The 24,823-nt window shown below is 56.5% G+C and overlaps 6 protein-coding genes across 6 annotated transcripts; 4 read left to right on the top strand and 2 right to left on the bottom strand.

The window, feature by feature from the left end:
* Positions 1-4,510: 4,510 nt before the first annotated feature.
* On the bottom strand, positions 4,511-5,872 carry PDX1 (uncharacterized protein; the record flags this gene model as incomplete). The annotated part of the gene is made up of 2 exons (XM_083190810.1): positions 4,511-5,712; positions 5,803-5,872. The coding sequence occupies 2 exons, from the start codon at positions 5,870-5,872 to the stop codon at positions 4,511-4,513; spliced, it is 1,272 nt and encodes a 423-aa protein (XP_083054669.1).
* Positions 5,873-6,317: 445 nt separating this feature from the next.
* On the bottom strand, positions 6,318-7,316 carry ACO1O0_001322 (alpha/beta fold hydrolase; the record flags this gene model as incomplete). The annotated part of the gene is made up of 1 exon (XM_083190809.1): positions 6,318-7,316. The coding sequence occupies one exon, from the start codon at positions 7,314-7,316 to the stop codon at positions 6,318-6,320; it is 999 nt and encodes a 332-aa protein (XP_083054668.1).
* An 889-nt stretch (positions 7,317-8,205) lies between these two features.
* Positions 8,206-9,177, top strand: ACO1O0_001321 (uncharacterized protein; the record flags this gene model as incomplete). Its single annotated transcript, XM_083190808.1, has 1 exon — positions 8,206-9,177. The coding sequence occupies one exon, from the start codon at positions 8,206-8,208 to the stop codon at positions 9,175-9,177; it is 972 nt and encodes a 323-aa protein (XP_083054667.1).
* A 5,579-nt stretch (positions 9,178-14,756) lies between these two features.
* On the top strand, positions 14,757-17,364 carry ACO1O0_001320 (leucine-rich repeat domain-containing protein; the record flags this gene model as incomplete). The annotated part of the gene is made up of 2 exons (XM_083190807.1): positions 14,757-14,789; positions 14,848-17,364. The coding sequence occupies 2 exons, from the start codon at positions 14,757-14,759 to the stop codon at positions 17,362-17,364; spliced, it is 2,550 nt and encodes an 849-aa protein (XP_083054666.1).
* A 2,096-nt stretch (positions 17,365-19,460) lies between these two features.
* On the top strand, positions 19,461-23,139 carry ACO1O0_001319 (PHD-zinc-finger like domain-containing protein; the record flags this gene model as incomplete). The annotated part of the gene is made up of 3 exons (XM_083190806.1): positions 19,461-20,906; positions 20,964-21,997; positions 22,056-23,139. 3 exons carry the CDS (start codon positions 19,461-19,463, stop codon positions 23,137-23,139), a joined length of 3,564 nt encoding a protein of 1,187 aa, XP_083054665.1.
* A 769-nt stretch (positions 23,140-23,908) lies between these two features.
* On the top strand, positions 23,909-24,520 carry ACO1O0_001318 (YjgF/Yer057p/UK114 family; the record flags this gene model as incomplete). Its single annotated transcript, XM_083190805.1, has 3 exons — positions 23,909-23,965; positions 24,119-24,316; positions 24,404-24,520. The coding sequence occupies 3 exons, from the start codon at positions 23,909-23,911 to the stop codon at positions 24,518-24,520; spliced, it is 372 nt and encodes a 123-aa protein (XP_083054664.1).
* Positions 24,521-24,823: the final 303 nt, after the last annotated feature.

The raw sequence follows: 24,823 nt of genomic DNA, 5'->3' as shown, positions 1-24,823 counted from the left end.
ATGTATTTGTACAGCACGGTCGCGCCTAGGTAGGCCAAGTAAGCGCTGGCGCAGAGCCTGGCAGGTTCGTACATAATATGTACGAGTAGTATTCGTACAGCTTGGCTGACAGCGGCACGGCAGACCAGAACGGGACTTCCCTTGTTATAGCCCCCCCGGTAATATATGCAAATCGGAGGGCGGGGGACTGGGATTGACGCGCCGTGATGGTGGTCTCCTACAATGCAATCAATCTACTACTACATACCGGAGAATTTCAACCTTACACCCACGGTCGTGCCTACCCTCCGACAACTATGTGCGCGATTCAGGCAGGGGTTACGTAGGGACTACCTACCTACCTATCTGAGAGCTAATAGAGCGGAAAGGCAAGGTAGGAGCAGCGGAACAACCCTCGATTACATAGTATGCTTTCCTTCCCCTGGGGACCCTGGTTCCATGTCAACCACTGAAGGCCATCGCCAACCACGCCCCCCTGTTGTCATCCCCTCCCTTTCGCTCTGATTCTCCCACTTTGCCTCATCAAACATCAGCAACAGCTGCAAGGCATTGCAGATACGGACCATGCACTCTCTCTCCCCGGCGAATCAGCTTTGCTATCTATCCAATCCCGCCTGATGCTCCTGCGAGAGCACAGTCGTACCCTCACCGGTTTGACAAAACATGGCCTTGTCAATGATCCTCCAGGCCAAGGCTGCGTGCCTCGTGGTCGCCGTCCAGCTGCCCAGGCCAGCTTTGAGCTCTCAGCTATTGGCACATCGTATCCTCTAAATTTAGGCGCCTAATCAAATCTCTCTGTGGCCTGGCCTCTTAAGAGCCTTGTCTACAAGGTACGTGTAAAAAGGAAGCCCGTTCCCACGTCTCATATTAGAAGAAGCCTCTTCGCACTTGTCCACTCTAAGATTTTCCTATGTAGCGCCGCCTATCAGCAAACTTTCCCCCGGGGTTGTCGCTCCTTCTACGCTCAGAGGATTCTAGCAAGGTTTCTAAGCATCCTTTTAACCGCCAGGCCCCCAAACCTTGAAACGTGGTGTGCAACGGCGGCTATCCCAGACCTGCGGCGGCTTGGCATTGACCACCCATCCGATCTGCCATCCCTCTCTCGTCCAGGTTTCGTCGACACGCATGGAACCCTGAAGACAGTTTTCTAAGGTCGCTATAGAGCCGATCATATAGACGATGCTAAAGAGTATACCGCCAACTTTCTCACCATGCCAAGACCCAGAGTCCCAGAGGATAGGAGGCTGCGAACCGCTATGGCTTGCGATACATGCAGGCGCCGCAAACAAAAGGTGAGTTGTTGAGGTCACTGTACTCTTCCCCCGCAGACACCCCAAGCCAGGCCAAAGATCCAAGCTTTGTTGCTTCCGAGATCATTCTAACCCCTTTAATCATCACCCAAACCCACGTCTAGAGGATTCTGCTTCGCCCAAGACCCTTCTCCCAATTCCCCTAACCCACCGTCCCCGCACATAAGCTTCATCCCAGAGACCCAGACACAGATTCTGTCAGTTATCACATTAGCCTTAATTGAACATGGAATCAGGGGTAGGACACCTCCTCGGTCTCGATCCTTGTGGTGGGGGGAAGTACTCTGATCTCGGAGCACTTTTCAAGGACAAACACCACCCACCACCGATGCCCACAAGATACCTCTCGTCTGGCGTTTTTCAAGACTAAAAACCCTTTATATTTCCATCGGAACCGGGTGAGACACGGACAAGTGGACGTGGAAACTTGGCAGATTTGTATTACACTGTTTGGAAACCGTACCTTCAGAACTCACCTTACACAAATAGTCTGTTGTCGTTACCAAACTGACGGGGTCTTCAAGTGCAATGGCTTTAAGCCCTGCGTTACCTGCATGAAGAAAAACCTCGAATGCAAATACACGCCGAATTCGCCTCCCGACAATAATGCCCCGTCACCGGCCACTTCCTCGACAAAACGACAGAACGTTGACGACCCTTTCGATCTATCCATGCTAGAAGATCCCGCAGAGGCGGATGCTCTCCCTCCAAGATTCGGTCCTCATGCCCCAAAGCAAGCAGAATCGCCCACTGGAAGCTTGTTTCAATACACGGGGGAGGTTCTGAGCGACAGCGTTGAAAGTATAAAGCCCTATGGACAGGTTAGGATGCTACAAGACCCGACAGGGCGGCTATGTAAGGTCCTAAAGAGCGTCTCAAAGTATTGATGCTGGTGCTAAAACTTTACAATAGTATACATGGGGGATTCTTCGGTTCTCTCGTTTCTACAATCGATGAGAATTGTCGTCGAAAATACAGCCGGACCTACGCCCTTCACTGCCGATCCTATTCGTTACACCATGACTGAACCTTTACCTACAACTCCGCCAACCACAGGGCTCCCGTGTGTCCTTCCCGCGAGAGAGACTGCACAGGCTCTTATGCAGTCGTACTTCACAAGCGTGCGTCATCGCCTGCAACGGCCCTTCATGAAGCTAACCCGTGTCCAGACCCAGGGGATTATTGAGGTCATCGATCGCCGGCGGCTCCAGTTGTCACTGGATGCTTATTACGGAGCTTCTAACACTATGGACTCCACTGATCTCTGCTTGGTATACTTGGTTCTAGCCATCGGTCTGGTACTACAACCTCGTTCCATAGGTATGCAGCCAGGTGATCTTGTCAATACTCTCTCGCCTAGCGATGCCGATCATGCAGAATTGCTGTTCAAGAGCGCAAAGTTCTTGGGTGAGTGCGTTTCTGGGTTTGAAGATGGTGATCTATGGTCCGTTCAAGCCTTATGTCTGATGGCCGTATACCAAATGATGGTCTCACGATGGAACGCGGCATATGTTTGTATCGGTGAGAAATCCACGATATTACATATTATATCTGCAAGTGGGGCACTGACATGTAAATAGGTATGGCTGTTCACTCGTCGTTTGCCCTCGGCCTGCATCGATGGAAAGACACCATGGTCATGTTCGACACACAGCGATTGACCCTCAGGCGGAATATCTGGAGGAGTTTGTTTGTTTTGGACCGGCTCATATCTGCATCTATGGGACGTCCAGCCGCAATATCGAGCGACATATCCAACGGTAGCCTCGAGTCTCCAGGACGAGAAAGTGGAAGTGGAGATGATCCGACTGCCCACATGGAAGCTCTCGACGCTGTTGTTCGTTCGTGTCTATCCGTGGACCGAATTATACGGAAGCTCTACGCAGATCGAGAGGTCTCTACAGAAGTAGGCCACGGACTCCTCATGGAAAGTATTCACAGGGCGAACACATTTCACCCGAAATTTGACGCAGCAAGACTTTTACAAGAACATCTTCCTCCCGATGAGGCCGCCGCAGTTCTCCACGCAGACTTGATAGAGACTTACTCTGTGGTTCTTCTCACCCGACCCTTCTTTTTCGCGTTTCTTATCAAGGTACAAAGCGACGGAAAGGGCCCGGAAGAGGTGGCATCAACTGATATCACAAGTCTTGGGCGGCTCTCGGAGTCTTGCGTCGCTGCTTCAACAAGAATCGTTGCCTTGGTCTATATGGCATACCGATCGAATCGCCAAACAGCCCAAAACTCTTTCTTATTGTGCGGTTCTCGTCCCATGTTTGGCAACAACATCTGACCTTGATCCAGGAACTTTTTGTTTTCTGCAACACTGATTATCTTGAGCAACGAGTTCGTTGCGCTCCATGAGAATGATCGTTATGCTACATCGATGAAAAACTCAATTGAGATTCTCGAGTACAGTTCCTCTTGGCACAATCATGCCGAGCGCCTTCTCTTCATTCTGAAGTCGTTTCAGGCAGCTCACGGAGATACCAAGCGCCCCAGACCCCCGAGAAGGACCAGTCTACCGGCTCGCACTACTGCAGCAGCACCTTTCACATGAAAATCGCCCGTCACAGAAGGAAACGGAAAATGAGAGGACCCCGTGGGAATACTAGTTCCCCTATGGTTCCACGCAACACTCCCCTTGATGCGAAGAAGAGAGAGCCTCGTGGGAATACTAGTTCCCTTATGGCTCTATGCAATACTCATCTGCATTCGAAGAAGAAAGAAAGAACCTCATGGGAATACTAGTTCCCTTAGCTCTATGCAATACACGCCCGGGAAAGAAAAAGCTGGGGAAGAGAGAGAGAGAGAAAGACGAAGAGAAAACCATGCGGGAATACTAGCTCCCCCTATGGTTCCACGCAATACTCCTCTGGATTCAAACAAAAGAAGAAGGACCCTCGTGGGAATACTAGTTCCCCCATGGTCCTACACAATACCCCCTTAACCCCGTGTTTTAATACGCAAACCACGATCTCAGATTTGGATATCGAAAAATCTACTTCGTAAAGCGTTCCAACATGTAGCTTACAACAAAAAAAAATATAAAATCACTGGATTCAGAATCTCTGCCTAAGCCGCACTGCCTGAACAGCCACATGAACTCATTAGGGCCGAAAGATTGCAGGGCATGAGGTATAATGTACGCCTTCTAAAATTAATACAATGGGTACAAGTAAACAAATGAGCTCCTCGCTCTACAAGACCAGCCGCCCAGGATCCTGCTCCAAAATCACCTTGCACCGCTCCAGGAAATCATACGCCCGCTTCTCCTCGGCCTTGGACACAACTAAACTAAACACATTGGCACCGCTGGACAGTCCCGGCACAGCTGTTACCGACGGCCTAGTTGAAGCAGCCTTCTTGGGCTTGGGGGCGAGGACGTCGATGATATCGGCCTTCTTAGATGATCTGGACGGTAAGGAGGACAGTGGAGGGATGACGGAGATTTGGGGGAGGTAGGTACCCCCGGAGCCCTTCGCTGCCTTAACCTTGTCGAGGCCGAGGACCTGGTCAAAGAGCTCGTCGGTGGTGGGAGGGCGGTTCACAGGGGGCAGGTTGTCGTTGGCGACCTCGGCGGCGCGGCTGATGAAGGTCGACAGGGGCAGGAAGACGCCGAGGGTGTCCTGGATCTTGTTCTGGACCTCGACAACCTTGGCCAGCGACACGGGCACGTTGATCTCGAGCTTTCTCTCGACGGCAGGCGCCTTGGGCGCGGCCTCGGCCTCCTTGGGTGCCGGCGCGGGGGCCTTCTTCTCGGCCACCTTGATGTTGCTCAGGTCCAGGTGCGACAGCTTGTCGAAGTGGGACTCGAGGGCGGCGGGGCGGTCGGACGAGATGCTCCCCACATATGCCAGCACGTCACCCTTGAGCAGGCGCCCGCCGGGCCCGGTGGGCGTGATCTTGCTCAGCTCCGCGGCGCTCAGCCCCTTCTCCTTGACAATGTGGCCGACAGACGGCAGCAGCGGGTATCGGACGGCGTGCGACTCGCTGCTCGCAGCCCCCTGGGAGCCGGTGTCGGCGGTCTTGGACGCGGCGTCATCCTTCTTCGACTCGTCGGGCTTCGGGGCACCGGGCTGCTGGGCGGCGGCCTGCTCGTCGGCGGGGATCTCGAGGGAGGCAAGGTCGTCACCGGACTCGGCGACGACGGCGATGCGGGTGCCGACCTGGATGGCCTTGGCGCCGCTCTGGGCCATGATCTTGAACATGACACCGTCGTCCTGGGCCTCAACGTCCATGGTGGCCTTGTCGGTCTCGATCTCGAGGAGCACGTCGCCGGCGCTGAACGAGTCGCCCTCCTTGACGTTCCAGTTGGCAATGTTGCCCTCGGTCATGGTGGGCGACAGAGCCGGCATGGTAAAATTCTGGGCGGCGAGAGTGCGCGCCGACGAGGTGAGGTCTGCGCGGTTTTGTCGCCCCGTGTTAGCCAGGCTTATCTTTGCGCAACATTTCAGAAAGGTGGATTAGGGGAGGGGTGGGAATTTCGTACTACGGGCGGCGGCTGCTCGGCCGGTGGTGAGGCGAGCGGTGGCTCGACATGCTGCCGCGAACGACGCCATTGAGGGCGTTGCTGGGGCGGGGAATCTTGTGGTTGTCGAAGGGGGAGATGGAAGATTGGAATCTTTCAGGGTTAAGAGCTTTGGGTGAAGCACTGAAGCTGTTGGGGAGATGCACGGCGGTGGAGCCACGGGATATTTTTGGTGGGATGTTCCGGGCAGGGGTGGCAGAATAAAATGGGCACTTTTGTATGGCGTCATGTATGAGCATTAGCATTTTTCTTACTGTCCATAGATGGGCCCCATTGATTAGCTCAGCCTTCTTTTCCCTCCAGCGGATCTACCCATCAAGCGATCTACGTAAGGCGTTTCGCTGTCGCAACCTTGACCCTTTTCACTTGTTCCTTCACAACTGGGTATCTGACGACAAGGACATTAACTTGGAAAACGCGGAAGGCTTGCACTCCTGACCCCGGTATAGAAGCATCGACTCGTTCACAGGTACGTATCATGTGTACTTATTCTGCAGCCAGTCCAGGACATCCTGGCCAAACTCGGTAGGCCTCTCGAGCAGCGCCCAGTGCCCACCCTCGCGCACCACCGTGGTCAGGTCAGGCAGCAGGCCAGCATCGGCGCTCTGCTGTATCATCTGGTGCCTGCACACAAAGTCGCTCTCGGCGCCCCAGTACAGCGCGGGCACCCGGACCGCGTAGGTCTCCTCGGGCAGCGGCCTGTCGGCCTCGTTCTGCACGGGGCCCACGTACGCCTTGTACCAGCAGCAGGACGAGGCGAAGCCCTCAGTGTCCGGGCCGAAGCGCGCCATGAAGTCGGCCTTGTGCTCGGGCGTCGCGAAGGGCAGCGTGGGCTGGGTGCGCCCCGCGGTGATATACTCGCGCATGCCGCCGGGCCTGCACCAGTTGTCGAGCCACGTCTTGGGGTCGGAGAAGGCCACCGTGTAGACGGACTCGGGGACCTTGTCCATGAGGCCCGCCGCGTCGGCCGAGTTATAGAAGTGCCAGTACTCATAGCTGGCGTTGCCAAAGATTTCACGGGTGACGCGGTTGACCGTGTCAAGGTCAAAGTCGCCCGTGGGGGGGATGTAGGCGACGTTGGCCATGACGAGACCGACGACGCGCGAGGGGTAGAGGTTGTAGAGGCGCTGGCACAGGCAGCTGCCCCAGTCGTGGCCGACGGAGATGACGGTGGAGAGGTCCTCGTAGTCGAGGATCTGGATGACGTCGGCGGCCTGGAGGGGCCAGGCGTAGGCCTCGGGCTTGATGGGCTTGGAGGAGCCGCCGTAGCCCAGGCAGTCGAGGGCGACGACGCCGTAGCCGTTGGGGACGAGGTAGTTATTAATGAGACCCGCCCAGAGGCGGGCCGTGTCGGGCCAGCCGTGGAAAAGGACCAGGGTGGGCTTGGAGTCCCTGGCTGGGGATGTGTAGTAGGTGTAGGTAAAGCCGCGGGAGACCCAATGGGTCTTCTCGGTGAGCTGGGAGAGGTCCTCCATGGCTACAGATATACAGGTAAGGGAGGCGCTGAGGTGAAGGAGAAGAAGACGGGGACAAGGTGCTATGGGAAAACAGGATTGCCAGCCCGGCAAGGGACAGCGGTCCTTAGATATATACTCTCGCTCCTCTGTATGATGAAGTTGGCCGTCGGAGCGGGGTGCTCGGCGGGGTCGGGCAGCTGGGGTTGCAAACCGGCTGATCAACAATGGCCCATGGCTGCCCATCTCTGGCCTCTCAGGTGAGCTGGGTATGAACATCTGGACGGACACGAGCAGCCACAGGCACCCACCCTCTGGCCTCTACTATTACATACAATCCCGGAAGGGACCCGCGTCGCCAAGAGGCGTCTGACACGTGGGGAGAGGCCTGCATTTCCTGGGCATAGCTGTATGAGATACGTGGGTGGTGTTTTGGCTGAAACATCCCCATATATACGGAGGATGGAATCCCAGCTTCTGCCAGGTTCCTTCTGCTTTTTTTTTTAATGAAAAGACCCTCAAGCGATACTGCAGGGAGTCCTGCTGAGTCCATAGCCAAGTTGGCAGGCCAATACTTGGTTCCAATGGTACAGCCACGGCGGAAAGCTATCTGTGAATCCGGGAAATGTGGGTCACGGCCTTCAGCCCGGACACGCGGGAAGCCGACGACTGCGAGCCAATTAGCCAATGGGCCTGCCAGCTTTTTCTGTAGCTGCGAACGACCCAGACTTGACAACTACAATCCATTACGCGACAAACGACCACCACCACCACCACCGCCACCAGCATCAGGCCCCATGGCGGCCCATTCATGACACGAACCCCCGCGATCCCCACCGAGCAATCCCATATCCGAGCACAGCTTCACAGTTGCCTCTGTGCATAGCCTCCCAGGCGCCCGTCTGCCACCATGGCTAGCCTCCTCCCGAGGGGCCTCTTCCACCCCAACATCCTCCGACCACAGCTCCTCCGCCCGCGACCCATCCTCTCCGAGCTCTCCCACCCCCAATCCCGCTTCTCCACGGCCTCCCTCCGACTCCGAGCCGCGGCCCCGAAGGCCAATGTCAATATCAAGACCACACCCTCGACAATAAGGCCCCCCAAGGCCGCCCCGCAGCAGCAGCAGCAGCAGCAGCAGTCCAGCTACGCCCTCATCAAGAGCCTCGCCACCAAGCCCACCCCGACTGTCCTCTACGAGGGGCCCTCCAACTTCTGGTTCTACTTTGGCTGCTGGTCCAGTGGCCTCTCCATCCTCACCTGGACCGCCCTGACGGGCCCCTGGGTCATCTTCCACCCGGAGGGCACCGAGGGCGTCCCCGACTGGGTCACCTGGGTCAACGGCTCCTCCTACGTCCTCCTCGCCGCCATGGGCTTCTACCTCATCTCCAAGACCCCCAACATTGTCAAGTCCATCCGCGTCCTGCCCTCGGCCGTCTCGCGCGCCGCCCCCACCACCTTCGCCGCCGCCGCCCCGGCCACCACCACCCCCTCGCTGCAGGTCGAGGTCACCGTCCACCGCATGATGCCCCTCGCGCGGCCCAAGGTCCTCACCGCCGACCTCGACCGCGTGTCGCTCAAGTCGCGCCTCTCGCTCCCCGGCGAGCATGTGCCCGACCTGCGCCGCGACGAGGCCCGCCGCCTGGAGGAGGCGCGCAAGCGCGAGCTGCGCCGCTTCGACATGGAGCACCTGATGACGATGCCGTTCCGCAAGCTGGGCCGCGGGCTGACCGGCATGTTCCACGGCGTGCGCGCTGCGTGGACCGACATGGGCTTTGGCGTCATCAGGGTCGATGGCAAGGAGTACAAGGTCAATGTCACCAAAGGGTTTGCGCACGATGGGTTCAGGACGCTGGAGAGGATAGTACCGATCAAGGAGAAGTGATCTTTTTTTAAGAGAGAGAGAGAGAGGGAGGGAGGGAGGGAGAGAAAGAGAGGGAGAGGGTGTATGTATGTGTTATCATTTGTATACTTGTATTGTTACTGTAGGAATATCAAAAGGCGTGTTGATATAGATCTTGGAGGGATAAATAGACTCATCAACCAAGACATGTGTAAGAGCAGGAGTTGGGAATCACGGTCCTCGATAGGGAATCACGATATAACACAGCCCATGAAAACCTAGCCCATCGTCGCACAGCATCGCTCCTCACTCGCTGGGTCGTCGTCCTGGTAGGTAGTGTTAGTTATACAGCAGCCCAAGATCGCAGCCACAGCCACGAGATGCAATGGAACACAACGCCCTTCCCCCTCATAAGCTCCCGTGCGAAGGATTTTGTTCGGCATGGCGGTCAGTCTATTACTTGCATACTTCCCCCTCCTCGGGGATGCCTTGTCACTGCCGCGATCGAGTCTCTGGCGGGCCGTATCACACCGGCCGGCGGCATGACATGAGATGACTGGTCAGACGAGGGGTGCATTTGTTTTTCACTCTGCCGTCTCTTCTAGGTTTCAATGCGTTACTCTTTGCAACCAACAGTTTCTTCTAAATATGAGCCCAGAACGTTTTAGGAAACGTAGAAATTTCAAAAACACGACTCACTATCCGTAGTTATATCGATATGGCCCAACTGTCTATCCAACGGGGAGACTGAGGTCATCAATGGCCCCCGCAATTATTTACCATCCACATGACACCGGAGCCCATGTCCGATGACACGGAATGGTAGTCCCAAAATCAAAACGGAAGAAGGCCTGCCAGAAAAGCCACCGGCAAATGTCGTTGCGTGTGAACGGGATCATCATCAGTTCAGGGTAGCTGCGTTAGTACGAGCCTTGAGGTGGTATTTCTGGGGCCCGCAGGATGAGGATGGCGGGGTAAAAAAAAGAGACCTGCGTTTTCCAAACCGGCAGATATGCCAGGACGGCAAATTGGCAGAATCGCGCCTTGCGCGCCTCCTCCTTCTGGCTTCCTCATGTGCGACCATGGGGGATCGTCGCCGACCGGTGCGATGTAACGACAAGGGTTTTCCCACTAGCAGACTTGCTGGTTGGCCAGCTTGGCCCGTTGGGAACTTGGCGGCCTGCAGTCCTGGACTCCTGCAGTGCTGCACTACGGGACCACAGGGCATGGCCAAGCGTGCAAGGGCCCAAGCATGGAGGATACCGACTGGCACATCCATCGATTGCCCATCAATTGGCATCGTCCCCCTCCTCCCGCACGCCATTGGCAGAGTGGCGGGACATCGCGGCTGCTGCATGTCGCAGCTACCCGCCGCTCTTATCTGTGAACCACTGAACGGGTCAGATCGCCTCGTGCTTGACTGCTTTTCGCCACTTCTGGGTCGTGTCGGGAACCATATGTGAATAGGCGTCGAATCCGAGGCCACGAGTGGCAATGACGCATCTCATTTGACCAGTGCCAAGCATTCAAGCGTCCAGACATCGCCTCGGCTGTACACCTCGTGACTCCTCTGAACAAAGGACGACGAGTAATAGAGGGGGCTGGTTCGCGCTGATGTTTGTCCAAATTAGTGCGCGACGGACACCCCATCGCTCATCCAGGCGAATGGAGAGATTTCGCTATAGAACGTGGACAGCTGAAAGGAGGCGGTGAGACCGCGAGGTGAGATTGATGGGTGTGGCTCATGTTCGTCAAGGGTGGAGGGGGGGCTCGATTTGCAAGATGCCAGATTGCCATATGCAGTGTTTGAATAGGGTAATATTGGTTGTCTTGCCCTGAGGGACAGCAAATCTCGAGGTGGTTCAGAAACTGAAAAGAATAATAGAATATCAAAACAGATATGTCTCGGAGATGTCAGAGACAGTGGGTGGAGGCTCCGGCGGCGTGCCCCAGCTCCCAAAGTTCCTCAACACATGACGCTTTGTCCACGCGCGTGTGGTATACCGAAGCATGCTTCATCCGTTTGTCGCCAGTTTATTAGGGGTCTCCTCCCAATTGCGTGCATATGCGACGACCTTTTCCAACATCAGGGTGGCACCTTGGCACCCTCCCAACTCCATGGTGTGGTCAGGTGGGCGAGAACTAGACAACCATCCCCCCTTTCTCGCGTCTCAAAGACAATTGAGTGTCGTTCAGTGTTGCATGTGTTGCAAGCGCCCAGACATTTCTATAGTGGGGACGGGGTCCGCGTGGAGGGGCTTGCGTCTGGGCGCGGGGGTTACTCAAGCAAGATGACATACCAAGCGTCAAGCTTCCAATAAGAGCCGGGAACCGGGGTGTAGGCGGTGGAGAAGGATGACATAAAAGGCGGCTTCTTTTCAAGAAGCGAATTCGAAACCACTCAGAAGCCAAATATCATATGTTACTACTATAGCCTTCCCTTAATAATGGCTTCTGCACAATGACAACGCGTAGTGTGCGTCGCGTCACAGCCAGGGTGGCTCCGTGATGCCATCGCGGGTCCCGGTAGAGTGTATTCGGGCGCCACAGATGTAATCATATGACGATCAAAGTCGAATAAGGATACTCAGGAAGATGCTGAAAAAGAAAATGATGCTATTCGTACATGATATATGGTGAGATGTCGTACGACTGCGGTAGAAAAAACTATGGAGTATTATTCGTAGAGAGGAGTCTTGGTTGTGGTGTCTCTCTTTGCCTGCAACAACGGCGGGGCCAGAGCCATTAATGCATTATTACTCGTACTAGCCGAGGACGGTTTGGCGGCGTGGCGCTGCGAAACAGCATCTTCCTTTATGGGGAGCATCAGCTTCATCGTCCTTGTAGGGTAATCTCGTCTGTGTGACTGTGTCCTGGGTTGACCAATGCTGTTACACGTTCTGTCTTCCCCTTTCCGTGATAGGCGTTGCCGAGATGGTGGTGGTCTGGGCAGTGGCTTGCCTGGGGTGCGACTTGATATCTGCCCGTCGTCTCAGAGACCAATGACGGTGCGGATTCCCTCATTCTCCCGAGCCTCAAGAGGTGGCGCTGGAGTGGCATGACGGAGATGCAGACAGATGCGGCAGATGCGGCGTATCCAACTCCTTCCACTATAGTTCGTGCGGCGCCATCTGGCGTTTGGGGGTGGCGCTTGAGGCTCAGAAAATCGTTAATTGATGTCGTCGCCGTCGCCATTTCGCTGGCCGCCCCCGGGGCATCCAAGAGTCCGGCGGGGCCAGTGTCAGGTTTAAGCGTCCATCGGACCACCTCTGGCCAGGGGCCCCCCACCATGGGCGCCCCCCAGATCCACCATAGGCCGAACATTCATGTCGGTCGTTTGCGCGTGTGCGCCGTGTGGTCGTTGGTCTGGCTGACGCCTGGTCTTGGCGTGGCCGAGCCGGTGATTGTCGGCATGGCGATCTGCTGTGGTCTCTGGCGCCGCTGTTGGTGGTGAATGGTGAGTGGTGAGTGGTGAGTGGTCATGCCCTTTTGATTGCGGGCTTTTTGCATCCCATTCTGGGCGCCTCCGTGTCGCTTGCTGGATCCATTTCCTTCAGCTTTATCGGAAGGAGCGATACGTCGTGCTCCGTACTCCGTACTCCGTACTTCGTATAGATTGACGGTGTTGTAGTCAAATCCGTCGCTCGCTAGCGGGTATTACCCGTTTGCATGTGAGGGGGCAAAGCAGATCATATGGCCACAGTGGGTGAGTGGGTGCCGCCACCACCATGAGGAGTGATTGACGAGCCCTGCCAAGTGAGAGGAGGCAATCGTGAGTCTCAGAGAAGGTAACAGAGCTGCTGCTTCGAAAAGCGCGGTGCAGGAGGCCGATGCAGGAGCTAATGCAGCTGCAACTGCAAGTCCTCGAAATGCGGACTGTTGGCCCCACTGTGGCACCGGATCTCCTAATGCTGCCCTTGTCTGCTATCGTCAGTGCACCCAAGTGGTAAGCAACTCAGCCACATACTCGTCGGAGAAGCGCCCTACCTGCCTGAAGTACTAACACCCAGTGATAGGGGAATGGCAGGGACTGATCAGTTCGAGCCGGCCAAAGGTTGTCGACTGACCCTCCGACTGGGCGGATGGCGGATATTGGGGCGGCCACAAGGACAGCTGATTCGAGACAGTGGGCGCGGGACGGCTTGCCCGGCTGATGGACCAAACCGTATCGCTGGGCTTGCGGCTGATGTGATGATCAGCTGCGCCCGGCAGAAAGGTTATTATTGATGAAGCCCAAAGCCAAACTCGGCCACACAAAGCATCGTGCCGAGATCAAATGCTGATGTCGCGACGGCGATGGACGCGAGAACAACGAGATGGGGGAACATGGTGTCTGCTCTGCAACTCACTGACCTCAGTCCTCAGACCTGGGTCCATGACTGGCAGGGGTCTTTTAGTGGGCTTTCCAGGGTTCCCTGTCCACTGGACGCCCACTGGGCCACTGGAGCTCTGCACCTGCACCTGCACCTGCACCGGGCCTGCGCCAGGTGCCACTGGTGGCCAGCCGTGGCCGGGCTAAGAGCCTCTTGCGATTGTCTCCCCCATCCTGTTATTAGCATTGGGCCCTCACTTATCGCTCGTTGGACCCTTCCCGCTTCCCTGCCTCTGCATCTTCTCTATCCAAGAGGAGCCACTGGGAGGAGACGTCCTGGGTCTGTCCGTCTTCTTTTTCTCCTTCCTCCTTCCCTTCCACCTCTTCCTCCCCCCCTCGCCCACTATCACGACGGGCCTCATTCTTTTGGGCTCGTTTTTTTTTTGGGACGGCTTGGCTCGGCGTGACAGCGTTGCGGCGTCCCCAGGGTTGTTTGTTTTCTGCCTGGCGTTTAGAGGCGTCCTCGTGGACGAGGTGAGTAACTTTTTCTTCTTCGCCTTTGCTCTTCTATTGCCCGGAATCCATGCTGTCTGCTGCGTTTGCCTTATTGTCTCCGCCTCATTGTGCTCTTTTCGCTATTGTTTTGCCTGGTTGCCTTGGGGTAGCTGGAGAAATCCCTCGACCTCTCGCGCGATTCTTCGCTTCGCCAGCTATGACTATTGTCAACCTACGCTTTCTGCCTAACGCTTCGATCACGTTCTCGCTTGACGCGCGCGGCTTGCTCTCATGCAATTTTTTTTTTTGGTTGTGCTGCGTTACCTTCGGTGCGTGCGTTGCGTGGCGCCAACTCGGCCGCCACGGCTTGTCCTTGTGCTGCGCTGCGTAGGTCGCTTCTTGACTAGAAGACGTTCCGACCGTCCCAGCAACATCATATGGCGTAAGCTGTGTGACGAGCATTCTGCACTCTACATGAGCAATAGCCTTCCTGTTTTCTCCACCACTTGCCTTCAATAACTCGGTCGGATGCTCTACCGTACCCGAGGCGCGAAAGACCCCACGTACATCTTGTCCTACCTCTGGCGCTCCCTGCACTGCCGCTGCACAATTTCGCAATTTCGGTATCTTATTGTCAGACGCTGACCGGCTGGTGAACAGTTGGACTCTTCGTAGAGTTTTCCAGTTCGTTATCGAAGCGAGACGGACTCGATTTCGAGTCCCACCGGGCACGAAGACCTTGATACCCCCGAACACGGATAATTCTAGCCCCAATAGACAACTTCCGCCTTAAATGAGCGAGAAACTATAAACGATGGATTCAGAAGACGGAGAGCTGTTCATAAAGGTACGACCATGGCCAGTTCAGATGTGCCGTGAAGGCCGAGAAGCTGACGCAGGAATAGCAACTGGCTGGCTTCGTGCGGACGCACGAGAAGGCCCTTGCCAATGCCCTTCAGTTCCAGCGACGCGATGTTCGCCATCGCCCATCCCAGAGCACCAGCTCCGTAAACGCGATCCCCCGGACCCCGTCCCTCCCCGAACGACCCTCCACAGCGTCGTCCACGAGCTCCTTGGCAGCTACTTTCTCTCTCGGCTCCCTGAACCTGGCCTCTTCCAGTGTCAAGTCGGCCAAGCTAGCTTTGACCCCTCATCACCTTTTCTACCTTCTCTCCCGGTTCGAGGAGCTTGGAATTGCGGTAGGACCCATGAAGGTTCGCCTCGAGAACCTGCACGATAGCTCCACCTCGGCCAACTATGTCTCGTTCCTGAGCAACACGCAGCGGTCGAGGAGCCGGGACTCTGACGTCGGCTCTATCCGCTCCGTGTCGAGTGTTCGCAGCGTCATGTCCGGCATGTCGGCCCTGTGGGCGAGTCTCGGCATCGGTGCTAGCATATCTGCTGCTAGGACCGAGCGTCAGAAGGCCGCGGCCCAGGCCGACCTCAAATATCTGTATTCGGCCTTCACCAAGATCCCTTGCCTTCGATTAGCACCCGATTGGCGCGCCCGCCTGATTCGCGGCTACGAGGAATTCCCGTTCGACTCGGCAGTTCCGCTTTACGTATTCAAGAACTTGCAGCAGTTGGAGATTAGCAGCATAGACTTCCGCCAATTTTTTGGCTGGGATCGTGTTGCCGATCAGGTGCGCTCCCTTACCCTGAAGCGAGCCGGTATCGAGGACCCTGCCGATATCCTGATCGATATCGTCTTGGACGATATGGACAAGCGTCGCCGCCGGACTTCCAAGACACAGTCCTCGCCGGCTCCGACCTGGGGCTTCAATGGCAGCTCTCGTAGAGGGTCACTTGCTCCTCAGCCAGAACTTCATCGCTCAATGACTGCGCCTGGCTTGACAGACCCTAGAACCTCCGGCAGCGATCTTCGAGTCGGTTCGCTTACTCCGAGCGAACACGCCATCGACGATGGCAGCGCGTCGGACAGCACGAGACCTTTCGTCAAGAACGATTCGGAGGATATCGCCCGATCGCCCATCAAGGAAGGACGCCCGCGAAGCAACTCCCCGCCTTTCCCTGCGAACCATCGTAGCCACTCGAACCATGCTCGGTCCTCGCAGCGCATTCAGCGATCTGGATCTGGGAGCTCCCATTCCAGCCTCTCGGACTCCTGGCATCACCACTCGCGGGGCAGCTCATCCAACCTTTTGGCTATGGGGGTCCTCCCCTCGACTAAGTGGCGCTTTCTACGCCATCTGAGCTTGGCAGACAATTCAATGACGTCCATTCCCTCGGCTAGCCTGGCCCCCCTTTCGAACACCCTTTACTCTCTGGACGTATCCTCCAACCTCTTCACTCAGATACCCGACAGCCTCGCTTCCCTCACTGCTCTCCGAGCTCTGAACCTTTCGCACTGCATGATAGACTCGCTTCATTCCTTGACCCGGAACCCGCTGCCTGCTATCACCGCGCTCAACCTCCGCGCCAATCGACTTCAGTCCCTGGCCGGAGTCGAGAAGCTGTATCCGCTTGAGAGATTGGACCTCAGGGACAACCGCTTGACGGATCCCTCGGAACTCGCAAGGCTTACTGGCATCCCCGAGATTCGCGAAATCTGGGTGGAAGGCAACTCTTTCACGAGGACGCACAAGGACTACCGCATCACCATCTTCAACGAGTTCCGTAAGACCCCCGGCTACACGGAAGATGTTATCATCGATGGCACAGGCCCCAGCTACTCAGAACGACGATATCTTGTTGAGCGCCCGCCTATTCCCGAGTCTGTTCCGGTGGTTAAGCCGAAAGCCCCCGAGGTCCCTACTGTCGACATGTCGAAGCCCGCCATCGTCTACGGCGCGTCCAAGGAAACTGCGCTGCGTAAAGACCGGCCCAGTCCCAAGGCAGTCATGAGCGAGGTTAGCACTAGCTCAACAAGACGTCGCAAGACCCCCAAGAGGCGAATTATTGATCTGGCCACGGGGGACATGCCGACATCTCCCACCGCGCCGGATGCGCGCAACACCACATCACCAGTTGACCGTTCCGATGCCATTACCCCGGAGGGCAACTATAGAGTTTCCCCTACACCGCACCCAGTTCTGTTGGCGGAGAACCTCAAAAGCAGCATGTCTCCATCTCTTGATGTGCCACGCGCTGATGCAAGCGCGATTATGGAAGCACCGCCCGGTAGCGCCGTCGGCGACTCGCTGAAGAACTGGAAGACACCTCAAGACTGGGATGCAGATGCTGAGAATTACCGCCTGAAAATAGAAGCCTTGCGGGACAAGGTCGGCAACGGATACCTCAGCGTTCTCAGCGAAGAGAGCTGGGACGCTAAAGGCACTGCCTTTGGATCACCAACAATGCGGACGGCCGGATCGATCAGGCCAGCGCACACCCCTGATGCTGCTGAAGCAGTGCAAGGCATCCACGGTGGCCGTGCACTTGGACAGCCGCTGAGCCCCTGAGAGCTATTTGGCTCTCCGACTGGGGGCACTTAATGATACCTATGATACCCCTCTCCACCCCCCTGGACTCGCTGGCTCCTCTACCCCTTTGCTGAATGAGTTGCCAGAGTTGAGTTACAAAATACCCCTAACTTTCTTCCCTCTTCATGAGCCCGACTCTGTCGGAGCCTATGGATAGTTACCTCGTGGTAACATGTTTTCGGTCAATGACTTTTGTGATTTTACTACGGAGCATAGCGGGTATGGCGTTCTCGAGATTTGGTTCTGTTCTTTTATATACTCTTTTCGGTCAGGATGGTTACTTATTTCTCAACCACCTTGTCGAACCACCTGTCGCCTCCCACTGCATGTCGTGGACGAACGCTATGGATACCCAGACGTTGGAGCGGAAGATTCCCAAGTGAGACTCTTCTTATTTGGCTGGCTGGAGGCTTTGGTTGGCCTGGAACTGTTGGCATTTGGGCCACGGCGTTTGGAAGTGCCGAAGATGGCACATTGCTGTTGTTTCTTGAACCTGTTTTGCTAGGATACTTTTTGTGTTATTTGGTATGCCAACAAGAGTAGTTTGGCGGGATTTTATTACGACTAGGCGAGGGGACTGGATTACTTGCTTGAATGCAGCAATCGCCACTTGGCGATGTGGTTTATTTGCCAACCTTTGAAGCTTTGGTAATTGCACAAGTGACATGTTTGACTGGCGGTCGGCAGGGGGCGGACTTTTCCATGTGTCGAGGTTACATACAAGTCCCCCGAAGACTCGGGTCCCAGTTAACAGGACCACGTCAACGAAGTCTCAACATCTTAAGGCGACCGTTGGCCCCTGGCTGGGCCGTTGCGGTGGGTTGGTGGAGTCGAGGCCCGGTGAATAAGGTAGGGCGCCACTAAAGGCGGGCTGGGGGAGGTTTAATTCTTGTACCTGCGCACGGATATTATGGAGAGAGCCAGAGCCCTGGTGCTAAAGTCGGATCGTGACTCTGCGAGCTTTCCTAGGGCTTAGGCCACTATTGTTTTTATTGGGGGGCTCTCTGACATCCTCATGGCCGGAGCCTCAGGGTGCTCCCCGTGCTCGCAAGAGACTCTCGAATTGGCTCTCTGTAAGAGACCATGTATGGCTAATCTTGATTACCTCCGAGAACGATGCATGGACAATTACATAAGTTCTTATGGACTGGTAATCTCGATACCGTCTGGTGGGGAGTAAGCGATTAATATGTGGTGCCCATGCAGGGACAGCTCAGCAAAGTGCCGGACGGTCCGCACAACCATTTCTCCCCGAGGAACTAAGCAGCGCCACGGCGTCAGAATTTGAATTGGGCTTTCGCTGAATCTTCGACCTGGAGGGCATGTGCGATCGCAAGTGTCCGTTCTTGTAGTTACAGTACCTCGGGAGGACATGCAGACTAAAGGGTCGCCGGCAGACTTCAGCAGCGGGGGATTGAGCTGGGAAGACCTCAACAGGCAAATGGAGGGGATGCTCCAGGCAGCATGAATTGGCCCAGCATCATGGGCGACACCGTGAGTGAGAAACATTGGAGGGTGCGAAGACGGATTGTCGAATCGATCTTGGAATGGGTTCCCCAGAAAATGCAAGTTCCACAGTTCCAGCAGATGCCGCTAGTCCTGAAGAAGCCAGGCGCCGGGGTCTCGCTGACTAAGGAGTCACTGCCCGCTGGGGGCCCCCAAAAATCACCCCAGGTACCGCCTCAGCGCACTGCGCCAGCGCCCATCGCCAGCAGCTCGCAGGGCGAGGCACCTGGCAGGGTAAGGGGGTGGTCCGTGCATCCGACTTCACGCGTTCTTCTGTTTTTCGCACACCGAGCGCAGAGCCGCCAGCCGACGTCACGTCGCCCTCTCCCTGCCCAGAAGCCATCTATTTGCCGTCAGACAAGAAGCCCCAGCGGCATGTGACCTTCGCGAGCGCCTCTCCAGTCTCGACCCGGCCGCCTGTGGCCTCCTGGATGTTCATCCTTGGCTCTCGCTCCATCCCATGCCCCTCGACCCCCATTGCGACGACACCCCCTCAACGCGGTGACTTGACCCCTTCGAAGCGCCCCGGCATCACCCACGCGACACCACTGCCACCGAGGTAGCCTACCATGGCGTCGATTACTTCTCCGTCTCGTCGTACGCCGACGGGTCGGCGTCGCGGCCGCCCGCCTGGCACTACGAATGCTGCGCGCGCCGCCAGGCAGGCCTCGCTGGCCACCTCGGCTGCTTCAGAGCCACCCCCAAAGAAGCGCCGCTACGTACCCGGGGGGGCTGGCGGCGGAGGCCGCTTCATCGATCAGAGCGATATGGAGACCCCGATGTCCAACGGCGCCGTCACCGTATCAAGGTCCCGAGCCGCGGCCGTCCGCGACGCCCTTAACGGTGCATCACCGTCTCTGATGCCACAACGCGAACGTAGCACCCGCACACGAGCTGCCGCCGCCGGGGATGACGACTTTGGCTTCGCTGCCGCCGTCACCACGTCGGTGAGCCATGCTGACGACTACAAACCTCGCGAGGAGCGCAACTGGGAAGAGTTCCACCCCAACCTGGATATCGACAAGACCTTCATGGTCTTCCGGTCCGAGGATGTCGATGGGGTGGCGCAGGAAGCTCCAAATACCCCGGTGCCTCAGACGCCGGGGACGCCGTTGAACGGCTCCATGACACCATCGAGACAAATCAACTCCGCATCTACTGGAAACACACCTAATGCTTCGGCCAAGAGCGAAACGAACCCCTTTGATACAGCAGTTGCAACGCCCACGAGACGATCGCGTAGGCCGACTCGTGACGTGGTGAGCTTCTACGGCGCCCGGCCGCTAGATCTACCCATTCCTTCCACGCCCAAGGCCCCAAAGGTCCTCCCGATAAAGAATCAAACGGCGAAGGAGAAACTCGACCTGAAGCAGCCATCGTACCGAAAGACGAACCGGATAGAACTCTTCGAGAGCAAGACGTTTGGCCAAGCACGATATGTCGACAAGGCCATGAGTAATGTGGGCTATCAAGAGAGCGACCAGTACATTCGCCCGGAGCCCCAGCTGATAAAGGCAAACGAAGGCAATCCAGAGGAGGAAGCCGATCTGTCATCTTTGCCCAATGCTGAGGACGGAGGCCATTCCTCCAGGCTCGGGCGTGTCGAGTACGACATGGACGAGCAAGATGACATGTGGCTAGAGCAGTACAATGCGCAGCGCAAGGGCAACGAACTCGAGGCCATCACGCGCGAGATCTTCGAGATCACTATGACCAAGATTGAGAAAGAATGGCACGCACTGGAGAAGCGGATCCCTAAACCTAACCCCAAACCCCCACAGACTCATCGGCCCAGATCGAGCTCCGCTGCGGCCGTTGGCGGCGAGCCGCACGCCGGAGACGAGCCCGACTCCAGGTGCGCCATCTGCGATGATGGAGACTGCGAAAACACCAACGCCATTGTCTTCTGCGACGGCTGCAATTTGGCGGTCCACCAAGAATGTTACGGTGTGCCATTTATCCCGGAGGGCCAATGGCTCTGCCGGAAGTGCCAGCTCTGCGGGAGGGGAGTCCCGGTGCGTACAACCTGGTATTTTCTCTTCAAGACGGGACGTGTTGCTGACCCTTTGTAGACTTGCATCTTCTGTCCCAACACGGACGGCGCATTCAAGCAAACCAACTCATCCAAGTGGGCACATCTGCTCTGCGCAATGTGGATACCGGAGGTGTCGCTTGGAAACCACACTTTTATGGAGCCGGTGATGGACGTGGAAAAGGTGCCAAGGACAAGATGGAAGCTTCATTGTTACATCTGCAACCAGAAGATGGGCGCGTGCATCCAATGCGGCAACAAGAACTGCTATCAGGCTTTTCATGTTACCTGCGCCAGGCGTGCGCACCTCTACCTCAAGATGAAGACTCGCTCTGGGCAGCTTGCTGTCCTGGACGGCGGCATGGTCCTCAAGGCATTCTGCGACAAGCACTGCCCGCCCGACTACACCGTGGAGCATGACGTACCCAACGCCACGAGGGCTGCGAGGAAATTCTACAAGCGAAACATGAAGGGGCGCATCTGGGCAGACAATCACGCGGTCGCCAATGTGATTGCTGCGCAGCAGCGCAATGCGATCACGGACCATTCTCCTGAAGGATCTCAGTCGGCGGGAGTTAAGAATGCCGCCGGCCCTGGCGATAAGAAGAAGGGCCAACAGCAGCCGAAGAATGTCTGGAGGTTACCGTCAGGAGCGCCCGTCATCCCCCAGGCCGTCTTCGACATTGTTGAAGCATCGCTCCAGAGGTTTCCCTTCCGGAAGCGCAAGGACTACCTGAGCGAGGCCTGTCGCTACTGGACGTTGAAGCGTGAGGCTCGTAGGGGTGCCGCGCTGCTCAAGCGCCTACAGCTGCAGATGGATACGTTCTCCTCGATGGAGCTGACGAGGCGCAACTTTGCCGCCATGGGGCCTGACGGAAAAGACCGACTGGCCCGGCGGATACAGTTTGCTGAGATGCTTATCAAAGATCTCGAGCAATTAAAAGATCTCTCGGACGAGACGGTGCAGCGGGAGCAGCAGAAGCTGGAAGCAGCAGAGTTGGAGGAAGAGTTTGTGGACGAGTGTTACTTTCCCGTGGCCAAGCTCCTGGTCCCTGCGGTGGAGAAGGCTATTTCGTAAGTGTTACCCCGACAGAATGCCTGCGAGGTGAGCAGACATGCTAATCAACCGAAGGCTTGACAAGGATCTTTTCATGGACGGCTTGCTCAGGCTTCAGCGCCGCGTGGAGCAGCGATTATATGCCAAGGCCCTTACTTTTGCGCAAGAACTTGGCGACATTATCCACGAGGGTATTGTTCGGACTCCCGATTGGCCCGAGCCATCGGACCAGCGCTTTGAGGCTTCAGAGAACCCATCTTCCAGAAACCCCTTTGCAGACATCCGCGAGCGCCGCAAGCTAGGGAAGCGGATTCTCAAGGCTGTTCAGCCGCAGCTCGAGACTGCGCTACGTGTTGAGTCGGAGATTACTAACAGGCCGTTCGAGACTTTGCAGAAGGAGCTGGAAGCCAAGATCGAGACCAGCCTCGATGCGCAGCAGTCGGTCACTGTTCGTGGCCAGGAGGGCCAAGGGAACGATGGCCTCGGCACCATCATGGTCGACGCTTCTGCGCCTTCCGAGATTAGGGTTCAGACGGAGACCTTGGCAGACCAGGAGACGGATGAAGCTGGGAAGGAGGATGCCATGGACACGGATGGTGCAGAAAGTGGTAACATCGAAGTCAATACGTCTGGCCTGGGCATCATCAATGGGGATGGCTCGGGGGATGTTGAAATGACAGACGATGTGGATGTTGGGACGACCCAGCAGGCTAACGGAGTGGGAGCATCGCAGACACCCCCAGAGAGCAACGGCTATGGCCCGAGTCCCAAGAGGGGAGCGCAAAACGGACCTCCGACACCCCCACAGTCTAACGGGAGCTTCTGCAAGGACGCTGACCCCCTTGCGGACGGTGGCGTGTTCTGGTATCTCAAGGCGCTGCAGCCGCAGGGAACATCGATCCTCGCGGACGAGGAGCCGCCGGCCGGGGAGGACTCGCGGATGCAGAGCGAGGATCTCACAGACCTGGACGACGAAGAGTTTAAGGCGCTCGGCGCGGAGGTGGACGTGAGTCTCCCGACAGCAGTGACAGAGACGGAGGAGGAGGAGGAGGAGGAGGAGGAGGAGACTACGACGGAAGCTGCCCCTACGACACCTAAGAAGGGTAAGGCCAGCAAGGCGGCTGCTAAGAAGCGGAGGACGTCGGCTAGGAGACGGTGAAGCTGGCATGTACTATTGCGAGGACCTTGCTCTTTAGCTGGCAGTTGGCCTGTTGGACGTGTCAGACGGCCCAGGATGTTAACAGTGCTGCCATGAAGCTTTTGGCGTTGGAAGGGAATTTCTTTTGAGGGCATTGATCGCGAGCAGGCATGGGTTTGTCTTTTTTTTTTTTTTAATTCTTTCGGCGATGCTTAGGGGAGATGCCACGGCCCCCTGATGGAGACTTTAGATGTCTTTATTGCTTCGATGTCGCAGCGATCTGTATGTAGTTGATGGTAATGAACAGCTTGACCAAAACTGCGTTGAAGCCATATCGTTATCAGTGAGCCCACTGTAACGCACTCCGTACCTGAGGAGGTACCTCCACCTCCAGTGAGTTTGGAGGGGCAGCGCCGATGGCCGGAGCTTCGAGGAGGGTCTTGGCCTCTTCCCCATGTAGCTCTGCTCTCCAACAAACATTCCACTGTAATAAACTTGACCCGTCACCAGCCGAGCAACACACCCCAATTGAAGGTACACATATCCCGCCCTGCATCGCACACCTCGCACACCTCGCACACCTCGCACACCCCTCTCACACCAGGCCCGGCTGACAAACTCGCCCTTCCACAGGTTACCTACCCCAGGTATGTTGGCGACACCTCTCCCCGCGGCCACGCGGAGCTCCCACCGAGCTCTCGCCACCACCCTCCGAGCCTCCATTATTGCCTCGCGACGGACATTCACACCCCTCCCAGCCCGTCACAGTCACACAAGACTTCAATCCACCATGTCCGACCAGCAGATCATCTTCACCAAGGACGCCCCGGCCGCCCTCGGCCCCTACGTGAGTTCCTGCCCCGCCGCCCGGAACTGTCCCGAGATGATTGGGGGAAGACCGAGAGAGAGAGAGAGAGAGAGAGAGAGAGAGAGAGAGAGAAAGAAGAGAGAACCTTGCCGCTGACAAGGAGTTTTTTCTATGGTTGCACAACAGTCCCAGGCCATCAAGACCCCGACCACCATCTACTGCTCGGGCCAGATCCCCCTGACCCCCGAGGGCGTCCTCGTCGAGGGCACCATCGGCGAGAAGACGGCCCAGTGCTGCAAGAACGCCCAGGCCGTCCTCGAGGCTGCCGGCTCGTCCCTGGGCAAGGTCGTCAAGACCACCATCTTCATCTCCGACATGTCGTTCTTTGCTGTGAGTTCACTATGCTCCCCCCCCTGGGGCTCTCCACCCCACTTCCCTCCCACTTGTGGAAGAACTTTCTTCTAATCGGCGCTCCAGGACATGAACGCCGAGTACGAGAAGTGGTTCTCGCACAAGCCCGCCCGCAGCTGCGTCGCCGTCAAGACGCTGCCTAAGAACGTCGACGTGGAGATTGAGTGCATTGCTCTGCCTTAGATGGGGCTGCTCCGCATGGGGGAGAGCTTGCACTGTAGACTTTTGAGAGAAATTTAGAAGCCTGAATTGATCCAATGGTTCTCAACATATGTCACTTGCACTTAATGTGGTATCCTGTTCTGCTTAGTAGCATCCTTGTTGCCGTAGAGTCTTAGGCCTATTTCGTAGGTTCGCTTCGCACTGAGAGGCCTGCGAGAAATGAACTGAAATACGAGGTAGAACGTATTGCCAGCATGATAATAATATGGCTATATGCACGGGGCCTGCTCTATTCAACAGTACTGATGCTCGCCACATAATGCC

This window comes from Amphichorda felina (assembly GCF_050947745.1).
Source record: "Amphichorda felina strain 45539 chromosome Unknown scaffold_1, whole genome shotgun sequence".
NCBI classification, from domain to species: Eukaryota; Fungi; Ascomycota; class Sordariomycetes; order Hypocreales; family Bionectriaceae; genus Amphichorda; species Amphichorda felina.
Note: the sequence above shows the minus strand (reverse complement) of the source record. Positions and strands in the feature narration are given on the sequence as shown.